This window comes from Saccoglossus kowalevskii, chromosome 21 (assembly GCF_978046115.1).
Source record: "Saccoglossus kowalevskii chromosome 21, keSacKowa6.1, whole genome shotgun sequence".
In the NCBI taxonomy this organism is placed as follows: Eukaryota; Metazoa; Hemichordata; class Enteropneusta; family Harrimaniidae; genus Saccoglossus; species Saccoglossus kowalevskii.
Window position 1 is genome coordinate 26,870,063 of NC_140661.1, and position 21,656 is coordinate 26,891,718.

At 34.1% G+C, this 21,656-nt stretch overlaps 2 protein-coding genes and 1 pseudogene across 2 annotated transcripts; 2 read left to right on the top strand and 1 right to left on the bottom strand.

Moving 5' to 3' along the window:
* Nucleotides 1-927: 927 nt before the first annotated feature.
* On the top strand, nt 928-7,545 carry LOC146729833 (uncharacterized; annotated as a pseudogene).
* A 162-nt stretch (nt 7,546-7,707) lies between these two features.
* LOC146729834 (uncharacterized) lies at nt 7,708-8,615 on the bottom strand. The gene has a single exon (XM_085495109.1). The coding sequence runs from the start codon at nt 8,611-8,613 to the stop codon at nt 7,708-7,710; it is 906 nt and encodes a 301-aa protein (XP_085351235.1). The 5' UTR covers nt 8,614-8,615.
* A 9,049-nt stretch (nt 8,616-17,664) lies between these two features.
* LOC146729835 (uncharacterized) lies at nt 17,665-20,817 on the top strand. Its single transcript, XM_085494993.1, has 3 exons — nt 17,665-17,747; nt 18,389-18,489; nt 20,054-20,817. The coding sequence occupies exons 1-3, from the start codon at nt 17,725-17,727 to the stop codon at nt 20,785-20,787; spliced, it is 858 nt and encodes a 285-aa protein (XP_085351119.1). The 5' UTR covers nt 17,665-17,724; the 3' UTR covers nt 20,788-20,817.
* The last annotated feature ends 839 nt before the right edge of the window (nt 20,818-21,656 follow it).

A 21,656-nucleotide genomic window follows, 5' to 3' on the forward strand; every position in this document is an offset into this window, starting at 1 on the left:
GCCATTTTGGATTTTAAACAAAAGGAACTAAAAATGTCGGCATTTGTTTCTCAATGGTGCTTCAACGATTAACTGGGTATTTAGCGTATAACATGTCTGATCATAGCTGCATATGAGAAACACATTATATTTTCGATCAGTGACGTGGTTTGCCCACCATCTTGGTATTAGTTAAAACCGAAAACGGCCATTTTGACCACTTTCTGGCGGTCTAGAAGTCCAAATTGTTGTGTTGCTTCTGTAACCCATGCCCATCTTTCAAGAACATAAGAGGTCACATGACTTTTGTCGCTATTTTTTTTTTCAAAAACGAGGCTAAATCCTTGGAAAAACTTCTTATCATAAAGTTGCAGACCGATTGACATGAAATTTGGCACAATCCATCTACATGTCTAGCTCTTTCAATTTTGAGCCCCAAAAACTGATTGGTCAATTGGTTTGGCCACCATTTTGTATTATTAACAAAAATTACCAACAGTTTAGGCATTTCTTTCTCATTGATACTTCAATGCAGATTTTTTATATAACATGTCTGATCATAGATACATTTTCCCAACTGAATGGCACATGGTTAGTTCTGTGGCTGGGTGCCCATGGGGTTGGGGCTTCTGTTAAGCCTCAAGCACTGTTGCAGTTAGGAAGATGAATCCTGTGCTATTATATTGGTATCAACACGCCATTTCAATGAGTATCTGCAGATAACTTTTCTGATAATTCTGCTTGGACCCACCAATGCTGCTTGCAGCTTTAATTTAGTATTTGTTTTCATAGAATACATTTTTAGCTATATTCAAATTATGCATTATAACTGCTGAGCTATTGTTCAAATGTAACATTATTATTACCCTATAAAGTTATGCCATGGACAATGGTTGATATAGCTGTTAATAAATCAATCTTATTTTAGAGTGTGTGTTAACAATCATTATGTCGGGTTGGGGAACTTTTAAGGTTGTTACACAGGTAAAATCACATGCATTACACTATCACATGCATAATGTATTAATGCTGAATTAGCTTGCAATATATAATCCTTAACCTAAATCACCACCCTAGTTTTCTTGCCATATTCCATTTGTATTTGAAGGAATGCTTCCATCACTACCTAGTTTGCTTAATGCTGTTTTGACAAAGAGAAAATTTTATACATTTTCTGATATGGCAAATCATGTACAAGAAGATTTTAAGAAGAATTCTGTTGCAGTGTCCGAAGGTATCTGTTGATTACATAATTGAGGCTATTTATTTTCCAATAATTACTAGATATATCTCACTCCCATTGTCTCCATTTGTGTCATTGTCATATTTGACTCTCATGAAGAAGCACATATTATGAGTCATTGCAGTTATGTATATAGTGTGTCTGTATGTGTGTCTGTTTGTCTGTTCCACAGAAACGTCAAGAACCACATGATGGTTTTTGGATGAACTGGATGCCTAGATGCTCTGTCTGTTCACTTGTACATTTGTACCATATTATCTGACAGGCAGCTTGTTTACATTGGCTTTAATCTTAAATTTATTTTAATCAGACTCTTTAAATTGTACTTATTGATGATGATTTTAATTTTAATAATTAATTAATTAATTAAAGCATATTATATTTATTTCAGGTTCATTGATGCAACATGTTGATTTTTGGACTGAATGTCCTTGGTTATTTTGTGTTATAATTGAACGTCAAGTAACTTCTGGAAAGGTAATATTGATATTTATGATACTCAGTTCATTACAACTATATTGATTAACTATATTGGCATTATGAATATTTTGATCAATATTAGAAGGTGTCTTGTGAATGATTGATCTTGAGGTATAAAAACAAAGGCACACACATCCCAAAAAATTAGATGTTATTGGATAGAGAGGATAATTTAAACAATCAAAAAGTCAATTTTATTAGCTTTGCTCAATTTTATCAAGTGGAGCTTATCATATGAGCGATTATACGTCATCAACTTTTAAAATTTTTAAATTTTTCGACTTCTTTTTGAAAGTTACATTTTTATATTGCTTTGATACTTGGTGTATATGTACCTTTGACAGACCTTTGATTTGTTCATTTCATGATATCTTTAATTCTCTAATTTTGATGAATATTTTTGTAAAAAATTGATATTTTTGAATTCTTGTTAAAAACCACAAGTCTGATTGCTTTGATGTTATACATGTAGGTACTCCGATAAACTTCTTTCAGATTTGTTCATTTTCTAAAGATATCCTTCAATGCTTTAACTGAAATGTGCATTGCTAACAGTGGAGCTATTTCAGCCACGAGGCTGCTTGTTATACATGCAATTCTGGAATATCATCAATTTTTGACTCCCATGTGCGAAGCACACAGTCTTTGCAGTTAGTGTGACATGTATGTGTGTGTTTGTCAGTCTGTTTAACTCATATCAAAAGCACCACTCATTGTATTTTAATGGGATTTGGTACCTAGATGCTCTGAACTAATGTGCAGATTTGAATACTTTGGGTAAAGATCATATTAATGTGCATATTAATTACCTAATTTGCATAATGATTATCAATTTATGACTTCTCCACAGATATCTCAAGTACTTATCATCACATTTTAATGAAACATGGTACATAAATACTCATTAATAGATACATATTAATTATCTAATTTGCATAATTAGTTAATTTTCAGCTTTTCCACTGATCTCTTGAGTAATAATCATCAGATTTCAATAAATCTATATTTAATCTATATGCAGAGACTCAATTAGTTGTAAATATTTATGCATATTAATCACCTAATTTACATAATTAAACAATAGTACTGATGACAATTTCAAATTAGTGTAATAATTCATAATTGAATTGTTCTAATCATATTTTAATGAAACTTGGTACATAGGTGGTCTGTTAAATTTTGCAGACCTTAATAGTTTTACACTCAAGTCTGTTCTTTTTTTTTTTTAATATTTTTTTTGTGCCAGGCGACAGTTCCGGACATTGAGTGTCACTGTTGTCTCTCCTGACTTTTTTTCTGTATGTGCACATTTCAAGTGCTAGTGATGACACATATTTAGTGCAATTTGCCACAGAAGTCATATTCATGTTTGGGACTACTCAACAGGGCTGTGTGGCCATCTCTCTGTCAAATGGCAATTTGTAATGTGCTATCCTGGTGTCAACCAGGCCCGGTCGACACAAGCACCTGCGGACCTTAACCAAGGTTCCCCCAAAGTCGCATTCGTTAGTGAATGAATCACGGCCAGTGGAATTGACTTGCCCATTGAGTCTGTGGCACACTCACCCAGGGTAGGGGTCGACCCTTTCATGTTCAGCCTAAGTTAGGATTTGATCTTGGGTCTACCGATCATGAGTCTGGTGCAACAACCACTATGCTACCAGTCTGTTCTTATTAATTACCTGATTTGCATAATTAGTTTTCAGCTTCAATTTTTTAAGTACAAGTAATTTTGAATTAATTTTTTAATGTGTCTCCAATACTCTCAGCACACATGAGGACTTTCTAAGCTTTCTTTGATTTATTTATGCATTAGCTGAATTCGTTACCACAATGTGCTTATCAGATAGCTTGTATTCCCTTTTACTCTTTGTATGAGTATGTTGGTGTGTGTGAAATGTCTGTTCTTCTGACATATCATCCCACTTGTCATGTTTCAATTAAACTAGATACATGTTCTGGGGAAAAAAACATGAGAAAACGTCAGTTAATGATGTATATAGACAGTACTCGTAATGGTTATATCTGTAAAACAAAACAGGCTGTCCTGACATGGTGGAAACTAAATTAAAAGTAGTGACAGAAGTGAATTAGATCTCTGCAGGATTTTATGACCTTATTTTAATATTATACAATTTTTCATTAATCTAGAATAACAGCTCTGTATGTGTACCACAAGAGCTACCATGTGAGGATTTGGAAAGTCCTATGAACTTCATGGCACACTATTCAACAACTAATTTGCATTTAGTTGCTGCAGTTGTTCATTCAGAAATAAGGAACCATTATTTTGTATTAACAAAAAGAAATATGTCAGAATGGTATGTAATAATTAATTTGTATCTGGTTTTGCTATATAACACTTTTGATCGATAATTACAATGAAATAGTATGTAAATAATGTTTCTTGTAACAAACAGGATACAATGTCAGAAAGCTGACATTTAAGTATTGAAATTGTTTTGATGAGTTAATTCAGCAGAGTGTTTCATCATGGGGATCTGTTATTATTATATATTTTCTTTTATTTCAACAACCAGGGAAACCTCTGGGTACCCCCATGTCTATGAATAATACATTTGCCTGTAAAATTAACATTTGTGTGTAACAAATAACAATCATCAAATAAATACAAAATTATAATAAATATTTAACAGACTTTTTGAATTGACTATTTTTAAAATTATGCAGTAAAGATCATTGAATACATTGTGAAAGAAAATCTAATCAGAATCATCAGTGTCAGTTAATAGCTCTTGAATGTTTAGCAAGAGCAACATATAAAATGAGAACTTAAAGTTGAAGATTGTGATAATTATTTTGCTGCCTGCATAATTAATATTGAAATTTAACATTCTATGATATATTTGTGCATTAATTGGCTCATAGGGTACTGTAAATGTGATATCAATGTCCTAATGTGAGATCTTCCACACTATAGCAGAGAGATATCAGCCCTTGATGTTATATGCATGTATTAATACATGAAGTAAATAATTAATACATTTTTGTTTTGGATGTTTTTCTAGGATTATGTATGATGATTCAAAAATAAGTGTTTTCACAATGACAGGTGAGTTGTGGTAGTATCTCCAAGGTGGCAATCGTAATGATTCAATAGATATCCTTTTTATCTTGGGCATTAAGCCCAGAGCATCTTGTGTTCAATTTTATCCCAATAATATCCAAATGGCACAGATACCAACAACAATGAAATTCATGTACCCTCACCACCCTGCAGCTATTATAAATATTATCTCTATAGGCTGTTAAGTATACTGGTGACATTACTAGAGTTTTGTTAGTACGAATCACACAGGACTGTGATCATAATTGCAGCCTCTTTGCAACGTTCTTACAAGGATTATTACTATCACAATTTATTCATTCTGATTCTCAGTGTATTTAACAGACCAAAATATTACCCTTAAGGTCATGCCAAGGTCAACCATAGTTCAAATTTACAATTATGTCTCATTAAGAATGTCTTTAACTTTAACTTAAAACAATAGCTGCATTTTATGCTTTGAATAATGTATTCAATGCTGAACCAGTTGTCGATCTTGAGGCATTGAAAATTGCCTTAGAAAGGTGAGGTACACTTATTAAGATGGTTAATTTATTAATGTCTGTCATCTTCGACTTCATTTTCAATATTGCATTTTCTAGCCCTCACCAATTTCAATACTTCACATTGGTACTAATTGTGAGCATGGTTCACTTTGTGACAATGTTATATAACTGATGATAATACTTCTTGATTAATCATTATCATCAATTATTAGAAATCCAAATAAAAAAATTCTATTTACCGGTAGGTTGAAGTTGAAAGTAGCATCTGAGTCATGGATATCACGAACTGGTTGTAAGTGTATAATCTTTCTCATTTAATAATTTAGTAATAAAAAAAGTATGCAAGCAGGATTACTCAAAGAGTTATTGATTCTCAGGAGAGATTGTGAACCAATTCACCAAATTTGTTATAGAGAGAAATCTGGTTGCCATGAAAACAGCATGTTGTAAATTGTTTTTCATTGATAGCCCAAATTGTCATGACATAATGAAGAGGAGTAGCCTTGAAAACTAGTTCTAATCAGTTAGATGTATGTTGGTTGAGATCTAGAAAGGGCGGTTCAGTTTATTAGTGTCTGTTTGAACACAATTATTTTTCTTCTTCCACAGTTTTTTGTAACCCTAGAACTTGAACACTATTGTGCATTAACTTTGAACCTTCTCAAGCACATTGAGGACTATGAGTATTGGTGCACCTAACTTTCAAATTTTTAACTGGTTTGGTAGCTATTTTGGAGTGAAGTTATACAGGAAGTGGTTATTTTGAACCCGTTCTGAGGGTCAAGGCATTTTGAATTTTTAGTGGTATCATTATTGGTAATCAACTCTGCTAGGATTGCCCTTGAAGTCACTTTTGTCTGTCAGTGTGTGTGATTTCCAGTGTCTTCACGTAATTATTCTTCTGAGAAAATAGTGTGAATTTTCACCAGTACACATTATTTTTTTGCCAGGGCCGATTTTGTTGACTTGGTTAGTTCTTTCATACTCTCCCTTTAGTTTAGTGGTAAAATCTGAAAAACAATCCCTGGCCAGTTGTTGCCATGGCAACATCAAACAAACATTAGTTAGTCATGTAACCCTTTCAGTTTTGTTTTTTTCCTGGAAAGAAACACTTGGAACACATTGATCTGAGATTACCGGTACCGGTAGTTTTTTTCGCATCTATGTATAATGCTTTTTATAAAGGTCTGTGTGATTGGTCACATAGTTTGGGAGCCATCTTTGATTTCTTCTAAACAAGAAATATTTTTTATATGCCACATTAATCCAATTATTTTGAAATTTGTCTTCTTCAGACAGCAAACTAACAATTCGGATCAGATTTTCCACCTTGAATTTGAATCTTGAATTTTTGCCAAAACAGGCAACAATTTTGGGCATTTGTGTCTCATGAATGCTTTAATAGATCAATTTGCTATTATCATGTATGACAAAACAATAGAGAACAATAACAAATCAAATTGTCTTAAACTATGTGCATCACAATTAATTATATTTTACACAGTGAAAACTCAAGAAGTTTTTGATGCAGTTGATGAAACATTGAAGGATATTATTGGGTTGGAATCAATAAAGAGATCCATAAAGTCAATAATAAGAAGACATTCTTTAAATCTGTTACGAAAGGCTGTTGGTGGTAATCCAAGGGAGGAACCTATGAACTTTTTGTTTTTGGGTGGCCCTGGCACATGTAAGACCACAGTAGCAAGAAAGTTGGCAGGTAAATATGACTTTTCATCAATTAATTCATTTATAATTGCAATTTTGCCTAACTTAGTTGCAAAATAAAATTAAGCCATAAAACATGACATATTTTCAGTGGCAACAAATAAAACCATGTTACCATGTTAATTATTTGTTTCTCAAGATAGAAACAATTTCAACATTCAACTAATTTAATTGAAAAATGTATTAGAGGCAAACTAGCTTACACTATAAATATGCTAACTGCTAACAGAATGATGAATGATGTAACAGATGAAATGTGCTTCAGTCATTCCATTTGTACTAAAATCCTAAAATAAATATTTTTTTTATTTTTTTTCGAGAAAGTATATAAGATCTTGCAATAAAAATGAATGATTTCAATATTTGGTCATTGATGGCGCTGTTTATAACAGAGAACTAAAGGTTCAATGACACTCCAAGATTTGTTTTCTTTTTTAAATTGAGCTTAAATTGTTTTCAATTAAATTTATAACAGCTATTGCAATTTAATGAACCTAAAAACAATTTTTATTATAGTCAAAAGGACATCACTTTTCACATAAGAAAAAGATCTTTTTCATGACATGACTTTTCCATGAATTTTTTTGAAGTATGATCCACAATAAAATCTAGTGAATAACATTGCTTTGGTGTTTGCGGTGTACATAATATTAAGTTGTGAACAATTTGTTTGATGAAGTTGATATGTTTTTTGATAGGCAGAACTAAACTACATGTACATTTTTGTGGGTTAACCTTTTCACCTCCAGTTTCCCTGTTACTAAACCAAATGCCTGATACATAAGCACAGACGGATTCGAAATAATACATACACATTGTAAGATGTCCTCAGAATATAAAATACATTTAATCCACTCACCAATATGCCATAAGCTTTGTGCTCCCTTGACATTATATACGCAGTGCTTAGTTTTTGTCTTTAACAGTGGCCATCTCAATGCTCTTTCTACTGGTTCAACTCTATTCATACTGCTTCTTAGTTTTTCCCTTTGTATACGCACACCAGAAGCTCTTAGTATACCTTGTAACATGCTTTCCCCACTGTCCTTCAGAGGGCCCTTGTCCTTTAACTCAGAAACTAATACATCAAGACTTTCATCACAAACAGCTGTGTATTTGAACTGTCTTGGACTGCAACCATATTTGGCCAATGATTTCCATATTGTTTGACGCGAGACATTCATAATTTCAGCTATGTCAGCAACTTTGAAGGATTTTGACAACAGTGTCTTAATCAAATCAGTATCAATTATAATTGCAGGTCTCCCAGGCTCACCTGTATATACTTTTGGACAACATGGATATGAAAGAACTTTTCTTTTCTCCTTTTCAGTGGTTGAAACCTTAGCCATCCATTTTTTCAACAGATTATGTAAAGATGTCTTGAGATCCAAAAGAACGGTAACTATTTGATCAACACATGTGTCAGGAGAGTTCAGTGCATACATTCTATTCAGAACATTGTTTGTAAATCGTAGATGCATAGTAACTCGCTGTATCATGTGTTTAATAGATCTTCTGTCTCGAGTATGTGCTCTGAATTCACTCTCCTTGAACAGTTTTTGTATATCCCCAACAAATCGACACCAGTTGTCAGTTGCTGTCGCCATTGTTTTCTAAAATAAAGATGATAATCATGTTGTTCAATGCCAAGACCATGAATCCCATGTAACTGAATTACGCCACCATCAAGAAGTATCGAGAAGAGAAGTTTCATCTGCGTGGAATGCGGCATTGAACCTTGAACGTTATTCGCGTAGTTACAATCTGCGAATAGGAGGAATACAGAAGAAAAAAAATGAAAACTGCGTGGCCATTGTAAAACAGTTAGCGGCGGACAAGTTCAAAATGGGGACCTACTCATGGACGATGCTCATCGCGCTTTCACTCAAAAAAAGACGGACACTAGAATGGAAAGACACTCAAATACAAGACATATTATTGTCAAGCTACCACTCCGCTACCAAAAGAAAATGCTAATGAATAAATGGCGCTCAGTTTTAGAAGGTACGGGCATTTTCATTAAGGCAGACCTGTGCATGACAGACTACAAGATTAAACAAAGTTTACGGCCTGTGATGGAAGCAGCATTTAAAGAATGAAAACGTACAAGATTTATTAACGATGAACTATTTATTGAAGGTAAAAAATATACGGCTAACACTGATGTAGTCAATACTTGATTTGAATAGAGTTGTTTTTGCTGCCAATGAAAGCAAGAGTGTCTGCTGGTAAAAGCTTAAGTTATACTGTATCGATGATATTTACAGACCAGAAATAGCTCAGCCATAAGTTAGTATATGTATATGTATAGTCTTCTCTCTACCTCTGTTTGGTATTTTTGCTGTCATGCAAATTGCCTATTGGATATTATATTAAAGGACAGAAACCATTTGAAACCATTAAGGGGAATAACTGAGCTATATAAATACATAATTTGTGTTGCATCTCTCAGGTGGGGACACGAGCATGCTCCTCCAAACGTTCATCTGTTGGGATGCCTGAGAAGCGTCTAGAATTTTGTTTTGTTTGTTTGTGCAATACTGGTATTTTGATAGCCATATGCATTTTCTGTTGGCACATGCAACATTTGTACTTTTCTGTTGTTTGGTCTGGTCCCCTTTTTTGTTTTTCCTTTCTCGTAGCTTTTGTCACCTGCTTTTTCTGCTTTTTCGATCTCTCGTTTTTTATTGTTTTTTTATTTATGATTTGGTATACTGTAAACCAATTAAGGCATTGAATATAGTTTGCCATGAATGATCTCTCAATTAATTTACTCTCACTTAATGTGATGGGTATTAGAAACAATATAAAGAGAATCAAATTATTTACATGGTTGAAACGCAAAAAATGCGACATTATTATGCTGCAAGAGACTTATAGTTCTCAAGAGGTTGAAGAGCAGTGGACAAAACAATGGAATGGCAAAATATTTTTCTCACATGGTACTAATCACAGTAGGGGTGTATGTTTTTTATTTAGACAATTAGCCAATATTACAATACATGATAACATCAATGATGATGAAGGGAAATTTGTGTATCTGGATGTCACCATCCAAAATTTACGAATGGTATTGGGAAGCATCTACACACCCAGTATCTCCAGTGAACAACTTCTGTTTTATGATTTGTGGTGCTCTAGTTTTAATAACATGTTAGATGAGAGTAAGCAATTAATTTTGGGAGATTGTAATGTATGCCTTGACCCTACACTGGATATACAAGGAGGGAATCTAAAATACAAAAAAACGATTAATAGATAAAGTGAATGATAAACTGTCCAATTTTGATCTAGTGGACATTTGGCGGATAAAAAATCCAAGCAGCAAACGCTTCACATGGAGACAAAAATCTCCTGTCATACAATGCCGTCTTGATGATTGGTTCATTTCTGATACCCTACAAGATCTTGTGAAGTCAGTAGAAATCAAACCATCCATCTGCTCAGATCACTCCGCTATTACTCTCTGTATTCAAAGTGTATTATGGGGAAGACATGGTCGGTCCTACTGGAAATTTAAAATTCTTTGTGTAAAGATAGAAATTATTTCCTAAAGCTATCAAATCAAATCAAGGAGTGGGAGTCTGAGCTTTCAGGCAAAGACCCAATGATTTCCTGGGAGTATCTAAAGAATAAAATAAGACGTTTTACAATGACCTATTCAAAATCAAAAGCTCAAGAAAAAAACAAAAAACTTCATGATTTGGAATCATTAATTGAGGACTTGGAAAATAATCTTGATAATGAAATTAAAACAGAACAATATCATGAGACAAAATTGAAAATAGAAAAAATCTGGAATGATAAAGTACAGGGTTCCATTATACGATCTAGATGTAATCATTACGAGCTGGGAGAAAGAAGTAATAATTTTTTTCTGCATTTGGACAGATCAAACAAAACTAAAACAACTGTGAAACGCTTACAAATTAACAATACTGAGGAAACAAATACTGATCACATCATGTCCTATATTAAAGAGTTCTACTCAAATCTGTATGAGAAAGATCATTTGATAGAATCAGAACTGGGCGCTCAACAATTTTTATATAGTACTAACATCCCTTGCCTAGGTGAGGAAGCAAAGCAGTCTTGTGAGGGAGCACTAACTTTGAATGAATGTTTTAGAGCCTTAACTTTATTACCAAAAGATAAAACACCTGGTAATGATGGCTTGTCAGCTGAATTTTATCTAACATTTTGGAACATTATTAGTTCACATTTACTCAATAGCTTAAATTACTCTCATAGAAAGGGACAGTTAACAGAGTCGCAAAGACAAGGGGTCATAATCCTGATTGCTAAAAAAGGCAAAGATAAAACATTCCTTGAAAACTATAGATCAATCTCCCTCATTAATACAGATGTCAAGATAGCCTCTAAAGCAATTGCAAAACGCATTTATACCATCCTGCCAACTATCATTCACCCAGACCAATGTGAGTTTGTGAAGGACAGATTTATAGGTGATGCAATTCGCACAGTTTCTGATGTAATGTGGCTAACTAGACATCAAAATACACATGGCGTGTTAATATCACTGGATTTCAAAAAAGCTTTTGATTCTGTTGATCACAAATTTCTGATAAAAACATTGGAGGTATTTAATTTTGGTAATTCCTTTATAAATTTGGTAAAAACATTTTACAGTAGCATCTCTTCCTGCGTGATGAATCATGGAAGATCAACTGGTTATTTTCCTATTGCAAAAGGTGTGTTCGATATAATCCAACTATAAATGGTATTGGTACTTTTAAAAAATGTATTAAGTTAGTAATCTATGCAGGCGACATAACCTGTACAATTAAGCCCACCTCAATGATACCGCTCTTCAATACAGTTAACACATTTGGAAAATGTTCAGGATTAAATCTAAATAAGGATAAAACTGAGGCTCTTTTGTTGGGGTATGGTCACAGACCAAAAGAAAAAATAAATATTAAATGGTCAAATGGAATAACAATTTTGGGAGTTTTTTTACATATGCATCTGACATGTCTATTGAAGAAAATCAACAGTCTGAAGTCAGTATGCTCATTATGGTCTAGAAGAAAACTCTCAATAATTGGTAAAATACAGATCCTTAAAACCTTTGGCCTTTCCCAATTCATATATTTAGCATCAATGATTTCTGTGCCAAAATCAATTATAAAAAAATCAATAGTATTATTTACAATTTTATTTGGAATGGAAAGGATACAATGAAAAGAAACATCCTTATTTCAGATATTGAAAAGGGTGGATTGAATATGATTGAGGTGGACTCCTTTTTTAAAGCACAAAGGATTATGTAGGTGAAACGGTTTGTTTCTGATGGAAGGATATATTGAAGGGACTATTGAAAAAGTTTGGGGACCATGTTTTTTTTTACTATGATGAATCAGAATTTGAAAATCAAATCCCACCCTTTTATTGTGATATTATCCGGGAATGGTCATCTCTGACATCATACACTCCAAAAACAATATCTGAAATTGATAAACAAATATTATGGAACAATAGATTTTTAAAAATTGGCTTTCGTACAGTCTATCTGAAAAGTTTGGCAAGAAAAAAAGTATTAAAAATAATAGACCTAATCTATGGAAACTTTCATGACTGGCAATATAGGAAGGTAAAAGGTATCACTTTGACAGAATACCATACTATACAAGGCCTAATCTCTGCAATACCAGATGACTGGAGAGAGAACATTCATGCTAATACCCATGAATGGTGTGATTTTCAAAACAAAGTTAAATGGAATTCTAAGTATGTTGCAATTAATACACTGACGAGCAAAAAGGTGTACAAGTCTTTGTGTGAAAACATTATTGAAGAGCCAAATATTGCCATAGACTTCCAACATTTGTATGGGATGAAACAAAATGTAATTTTGAACTACCTTTCAAGACAACAATCTCCACATATCTTAGAGCATTCTAATACAAAATTCTACACAGAGTTTTAACAACTAATGTAAAACTGTATAAATGGAAAATAATCATTTCCCCCCGCTGTTCTTTTTGTGAAAAAGAAGAAGAAACATTAGAACACCTATTTGTTAACTGTATTGTTGTAAAGAGACTGTGGAGACTGTTGCAAAGTGATTGCAAACTTATTGCCAATTTTGTTTGTAATGTCAAAAATATTATTATAGGTCTATGTGAACCGGAAAATATATTATTAAATCATTTTATTTTATTATTTAAAACATATGTATATACATGTAGGGTTCAAAAGGTTCATCCAACAAAATACGCATATAAAAGTTGGATCAGGGAAAATAGAAATATTGAACTACAAATTGCAATAAACAAAAACAAAGAGCTTATCCATTATCAGAAATGGAAACCATTAACTAAATGGTTAGATAATGGGTAAATTTAGATGTTATACCAGATCATTATTATTATTTTTTTTTCTCCTTTTAATTTCTTTTTCTTAGTTTTAATTTTCCTTCCTTTTTCCATTATGTAATGTAATATTTTTTGTTGTATGTCTATTATTGACACGAAATAATAATAGTGTTTAAATAAAAAAAAAGAAGTTATGTTTCATCTTTGAAATTTACACTCTGACTATGAAAAATATTCATATTTAATGCTTCAAGTAATAAAACCACAGCGGTTTTATTCCATTTTATATTACCCCTACATCTACCCTACATACTGTGGCCATTCATTATTTTATTCTCATTATCACAGTTAAACTTTCAAAAAAGAGCTTAATGTATTAAATTGGACTGAGGGCAATCTACGACAAATTGAAAATTGGAATATTGGAGTGAAATTTCATTATTTCATCTAACTCTTGACCTGTTTTCAAGCTAAACAAAAAACCAAACCGGCGAGATTTAATACAAGGAAGTATTGCCATATCCGGTCCCTTGACATGGAAACATTCTCGGCGGGGGAACCGGACAAAGACCCAAGCCAGCTGAAAACTGAAAAAGTCTAATTAATTAAACGATTGATTTGAAGTCATTTACATTTGGTGAACTGTTACTAGAATGTCATTTAAGCCACACCTACGGTGTTTTCTATTGGCTGGAAGTTGAAATATGTCGACATAACTTGCACTGACACTTCAGGGCGGAATCTAACGCGGTGATTAGGAAATGCCGCGGCAAGTTAGCACGAAATACAGTGATACGCGCTGTACACGTTACACTGGTTTTATATATTATCTTTTGTTGCTAATAACATTAATACAATGTCACAACATTACGAATAAAACAGTCTCGCGGTTACAAATTTAGTCGGCATAGGGATTGAACAATCTATTGAAGGTCGTATCAAGATCAAACTGAAAAGAAAAAAATATGTAAACACAGTACCGCTGTATTCTGAAGAATTACTAGCAATGAACTGACAATACCCATTTTGAAATGTTGTTGATTAATACCTAGCTCCACAATGTTTTGACTGCCACCGGATATGTCGGTCCCTTTGCGTATACGTTGAAACTAGGTCGGGTCCTACCAATACACATTGAATATTTAAATTTTTATTTCAATATATCAATTTTCAATTTAGATTTGTGCACTATACACTCGACAATGTTGAATTCATCACATATTGTGATATGTTCATGGGGACGTTCGTAAATAAATAACATTATGTAGCACAGCTTATGTAATTTTCTATAACGTATTTTGTATTGCAGACAAATGCGCATTTGAAAATCTGGATAAAATTCAATTTCCGTTGTCGTTTTTAATATTAAGAAATGATTTTTTGGCATATTCATATTTACTTTATGTGCCATGTATTTTATGATAATGAATGGCCGCCAGGTGTCACGGATTTAATGTAATTTTCTATAACGTATTTTGTATCTCAATTCGACAATTGCGCATTTGAAAATCTGGATAAAATTAAATTTCTGTTGTCGTTTTCGATATTGAGAAATCATTTCCTGGCATAATAATATTGGCGATCCGCTCCGCTAGGATTGCCCTTATAATCACTTTTGTCGTTTTGTGTGTGTGTGTGTCTGTGTGTGTACATTTCCAGTGCTCACTATTATTTCTTCTGTGATTTTTTTGGCTTGGCCGATTTCGTTCAAACTTGGCAGGTAGGTCACACCTTAACCCTAGTTATAAGAAAAAATCTGAAAATTTTTTTTGGCCCACCGTTGCCATAGCAACAGCAAAAAAACTGATTTTTGGATAGCTTCACGCCAAATGTATCTCCTCCTACAAATTTGGGATAAAACACTTCAGACATAGCTCATTCTACTCAGCTTGAGTGTGGACACAAAGTTACCATTTGAATTTTTGATATCTGTTTTCATTACCGAGAAATTTGACCCTAAAGTTGGGGTAACTTTTCACCAGCAACGGCTTTTAACTCCTCTGTGATTGTTTCGGCTTGGCCGGTTTCGTTCATACTTCACAGGTAGGTCGTGCCGTCACTAATTGGAAAACAATCCTGGCCCACCATTGCCATTGCAACATCCAAAAACTGATTTTTGAATACTTTCGCCCCAAATGTATTACCTCCTACCAGTTTTATCGGTGTCGCTGGGTGTATATGATAAAGGGAAGTTGTGCAACCAAATTTGCCGAGTTCGCAGTTTTTTGCCAATAAAAAAATAACTAAGGCAACAACTCACGGTTTTTCAGCATTTTTGTAATAAAGACATTATTCTCCATCAATAATCCGCCCAAAACAGGAACATTTCTACTAATTCTTGTGTTTTTTCGACGTTTTTTGAAAAACCTGCGATTAGGCTGTGAAAGTAGAACATTCCGGAGGGGGCGAAATGGAAGAGCCATATTTAACGCGTAAAAATAGAACGCGTATTTTGACCTCTAAGCAGTCGTCGCCAAAGAGCCCCGCGTCCATCGCCTGGCAATGCTCTTCCGTTTCACCAGTTGCGTTTTTTTGGCTAAAATTTGGGCAGTACTGTCAGTCACGAAAATTGATGAATAAATTAATACACATAAAATATGAATCACGGGCTAATTCAATGGTCACCGAACACTTCACTGTGGCAAGATAGTAGCGTACTGTATATTTGACCCAGATTTGACAAGCGTGGTACAGTTTTTTGCGCGTGTCCGTAATAACGCGCACAAAGGATTGTGGGACAGAGTCCTTTATTTGCTGGCATTCTTGACTTTTGACTGCAGTTCTTTTTTATATTTTAGAGTAAATGCTTTTGATATGCTCTTAGGTTTCTTAATATCCGTCTGAAATTCTGGACTGTGGTCATATTTTTCGATTAGGAGTCGTATATTTAAATAACTCACCGTGACTAATGTTTTGCATTATGAAGTATATTTTTAGAAGGTCAACACACTGTACTTTAGGTAAATATTTACCATCTCGTTATTTCATTATTTCGCTTTCCAGCATTTACAAGAAACGCTTCATTCTAGAAAATGCTATCGCAAAACTGTTGGAAATAATAAATGTAACAGCAGAATACGTCCTAGCACAGTCACTCGACTAGGAGAGTGATTGTGGTCCTAGTAATAAACTAAGTGACTTCCAAAAACTGAATGGTGTTTGCGAACTTCGTATTAGTTATAAACCGACGTTAGCTTCACGTTTATGTCACACCATGGAAACAGCCAAAAACATGGTGCTTGTTTTTGAGCGGAGCGGATCGCCAACCAGCCTACCGGCTTGTATTAAGTATAAATCTTGACGATCTTACAATACTATTTGTTGTAACTTTGAAATTTATCAGCCATTTTAATTTATTAAGAACTGTATTTATGAAAAGTTTGATAACGTCCTAGGTGTTTCCACTGTTGAGGCGTTTAAATGTTTACAAAACTGAGACACATTCCCACGTTAATTTTTTTACATACGAGTTGGCTGCGGTCACAAAATATTGGACCGTGTTGTTTTTAACAATGGAACTTTAATCTACTTGATTAATCGATTTGACTGTATCTATTATATGTTTATTCTGTTCATTAGTTTACTATTATTTGTATGGTCATTTGTATGAAATAAGTATGATCGCCGACTAGGTATGTATAGTTACAAATACAAACGATAGCAACGTATCTCCATATGTTTGGCGGTAGTGTCCAGATCATTTGTCATATGAACTGTCGCTCGTCTGTCTGGCAAAAAGGTTATTGAGCTGCGCCAGCATTCGGAATCACTTCCAAAATAGAGAGTACAATCTACATGGCAATTTAAGTTTCAGACAGAAAATCCACCAACAATCAGCAAGGATATTTACCGGCGTACAGGAGCTACTGTGAGCCGCAATACCCCTGCTGTTTACTAACGCATTGAGATAACAAAGACCTAAAAACTGAAAAAATAACATTCTGGATAATATTATCTATATCTAGGACATTGCTTTAGAATACACTTTAATATGACGCTAACAGTTCTTATCTTGATAAAAAATATTCATATTACCAATTCCATGTGACGTATACTAATTAATACCAGGTTCAAATTAATTTTCGTACTCTGTACGTTTAAAATAGTTAGAGCATGTACATCCAACAGCAATTCAATATTACAACTATATGCTGTGACTCAAAGGTAGTGCCGAACAATTGTTGTTATCAACGTTCTTTGAAGTTTCTAACAATGTAAGGTTATTGTCGCGACTGGGAGTGCGATAATTACATGTGTGGTGTTTAACCGTTTTAATCGACCAGTGCCTGACTGTTCTGACCTATATCCAAGTCTGCGATAAGCAGGAATTGTAGATTTGGCGAACAGTGACCCGATGTGATCAGTGAACGGTGTTGGTGAATGCGCACATTTAGGTATATTAGGTGAGTATAAACACACAGGAATATTCGATCGAAGTAAATTAAATCTTGTAAATGGCATGACGGGTTCTGGTAATGGCCATGCTTACATACATCGTGTTAATGAGTGTGTATCCCGTACGCAGATGACGTGCCCATTTGAGTAAAACACAGGGTTTTGCTCGTGTGGGCTTCCTTGTGAGTGTTAGTGTATGTTTTTTGGATGAGGGGCTAATTGAGGGTAGGTACAATAACATAATTAAAATGGGTGCTCTTCATTGTAATGATATTTCCATGTAGTCAGACACAAGAATTTTTTTCCGATTTGAACTATGAACTGTGTCGCCATGTTGGTCTATTTACTACGGTGGCCCATATATGCAATTGATCCGCGACATTTAGTTTGTTCGCTAATTGACAAAAAGTAATAGAAGAATGCATATTTATTACAATCTATTTTATGACTGTAAAAAAAAAAAGCACTTTTCAATGCTTAATTTCAAGTGGCTGCGGATGACGAAAATGCATGAAATGATGACATCACCATTTCACATAAGTATTTCGGTGTTTTACGTCCTTAGTACAAGAAACAAGAATATCTACACGATAATTTACTGAAAGCTAATGTAGCTCATCTAAACTGATTTAGTTACATATCATTGCAGATTTCCACGAACTGTCACAATGGAAAAAAGTATATCACAAGATGGGAAGGAGATCTATTTATCTTTCAACGAAGTCCCAATCGATTATTTCGACTCTTCGGGTGTGTATTTTGCATTTTTATTTTCCATGCCTGATATTGTTACATATATTAAATGTAAAAAACAACAACATTACAGCAAAAGATGTGACCGGCAGTTGAAAATATTCTAGACACGTGTAATAATATATATTATCACATCTCACGGCTGTTACGCATGCTGTGATTGGTTGAGACTCCGTCACATGACATGGAATAAAAATGGATATTACATGGTATATTGCCCGCCAAGTGGATATTACATGGGTATATCACATGGATGACGTCACTGAAACTACTGCGCAACGATACTGCGCATAACATATTGTCGTTCGCTGCACTGGAGCTGCTCTGACCGCTGTTGCTTTCAGGGTTTTGAAGGAACTTTAGCCACCTGAAATAGACAGTGAACGTGCCAGAATGGATATTAAGTAAGATACTCTGTTTTGATGTATAGGGTATTTTTTATATGGAGCAAAAATGTACGGTAAAGCCGCCACTGAAACGTCGCAGCCGGAGTCGCTGTAGCGCGTTCTACGCTGTAAGCATTTCTACGCGTTCCATGCCGTTGCTAACCGAAAACGTTCTAAACAAAGCTGTGTGGCTTGTGAATAGGTGTAGTACGTTTATGAGAAGGTAATTTTAGTCATTTCCACGGCACTCTGACATTTTTATCTGTAGAGTGATCAAGTAACTTGCGTTTGAGAATTTCTCAATTCATTTCAAAAATGTTATTCTCGATAATTTGAGTGATTCACACTGCTGAAACACGGTTCAACTAAAAAGAGTATCCATGGCTGAAAATAACATTTACTGAGTGTATTTCGTTGTTTTTTTCAGCAAACAATGTATGTATGTTATTGAGTAATGTGAAACTTGTTATAATAGATAAAATGAAATATTGCATACTTCAAATATAAGTGTTGTTATTTTGTGTGAGAGCGGGTGTGAGTGATGATGTATGGTAGCTGTGATTGTCATGGTGGATGTCTGTTCGATGTGATAAAATAAATAACACATGGTTATTCGGGCAATATCACGATTTGTTGTCTGCCCTCAGGCTGTTGGTCATGACCATAATATTGATGATGCCCTCGCCTTCGGCTCTGGCATCATCAATATCATGGCCATGACCACCATCCCTTGGGCAGGCAACAAATCGTGATATTACCCTCACAAGCATGTGTTATTATTTAATGGCATCACAGGTATAGCTAAAATAAAAGAATGGTGATTGAACGTAAGATTAAAATGCTAAAGGTGATTTCATTGTAATTGTTCAAACAAGAACAAATCTAAATTTAGGAAATCACAATATTTAATTTTACTTTAAAATTGCACTACTTACCGTAAGTACACGATTGTAAATGATGTTCACGTGAATGGCGACATATCGTTTAATTGCAGTTTAAGTAATTGCGTCTTCAGTGCAACCGATTGCTAATGATAAAAGGCGTTAAGAAGCATTCCCTTTAATGGGTTACTGTATTGTCACGGGGCAATCTAGGCTGTTTTAAAAAATAACATAATCATATCTGTTGATCACAATACAGCACAATTTCAATCGTTATTATTTTTTCGTTTGTAGGTACTTTTAAGATGTGGAAATTGATTTACATTTGCCAATCTATCCGGTATTTTGGACTGCACGACCTATGGATGCGAATCAAAGGGAGCGTACATGCCGTAAAAACGCAGGAAATGCACGTCTACCCTATTTTGTATTCTGATGTTAAAGTAGGTACTAAGTTAAGGGGTGTTTTGAGCATCGTGTCCATCGGAAGGACATCTATTTGTATGAGACAAGATGTTCTTTTAGCAGACAACGGTCAGATAGTATGTAGATGCGACACCCTTATGGTACATATTGACAAGAAAACCAGAAAACCATCACCATTATTAACCGAACATTTGGTCTTACTTAGACCAATGCTGAAAGATAGACAACCAACATTCATGAGTAAATTTAACGCTATACCGACTGTGCCACAGTATGTGTATTCGTTTGTAGCACCTTTCAGTGACGAGAACGTTAGTCTCCATATAAACCATTCAAATTTTATTAAATATTGCATGGATTGCGCATCATTCGGGGCCCGGGACCATGCATACCCTACTTTTACTAGTGATCTGTCAGTGTATAATGTTCGGTCAATATCAGTAATTTATTTTAGTGAAGCTATAGCGGGGAATAAATTAAAAGTCGTATCTTGGATCGATGACAGTGAACATGACACTATTCGTTTTGTGATCTCAAATGAAGAAAGAGATGTTTTTCATTGTATCATCAGGTTTAGAAAATTAGAAGGTTGTAAATTGTAATTAAAATATAATTTGTGGAGAATTTTGAAATTAATTTCATTGTGATTGTATTCGCGTTTGCGTCACACACATATATGACATATAGGGTTTGCAACGCACATAATACTGTATGGTGACATCATGTCAAGATCCCGTTCAAGTCTCATCTCTTAGATAGCGAGACTGATGCTACTACCTTCTGATATGATATAGGCGGTTTGTAATAAAACAATAGAACATGTACACGGGATCTTCTAACGGGATCTTGGTATCATGTCAACGGAGTTGCAAACCCCAAGTAATTTTCTTCTGATATTATATATATTATACTGTAAGATAATTTTATATTTATTTGTTGTCGCGTACCAGAAATAAAAAGCCAGATAAGGAGATTTAATGTTTGCACAAAACAGGGTCACACATTCTTTTGTTCTCTTGGTGCATAGGTTTCATAGCTTCTTCAAAACTAAAAAACGCTTTTCACGAAATACTTTTGTTTTCAAAAGCATTTCAACACTGAACGAAACTAGGAGAACGAAATATTGATAATGTGATATGAGGGGTTAAAGATATGCTCTGTAGCATGTACAAAAAGTAGTATTACTAGTTAGACATAACTACACATCATAATACATTAGACGAAAATAAAGTTTCAATGATACAAAAATTTTAGCGGAATTAAATTCATCAATATCTTGAAATTCTAATGAATAAACTGTACACAATTTACATTGCCAAAGCATGTTTTTATAAGACCAGAGGAGCTGACAATCAAGAAACATACAGAAACTAAAAATAGAAGTAGTAACAATGACATTAAATTTGGAAATTAAAATTGTTTAGCTCCCAGAACAATATTTGTCATACAAATTCAATTTCTTGTTGAAGGG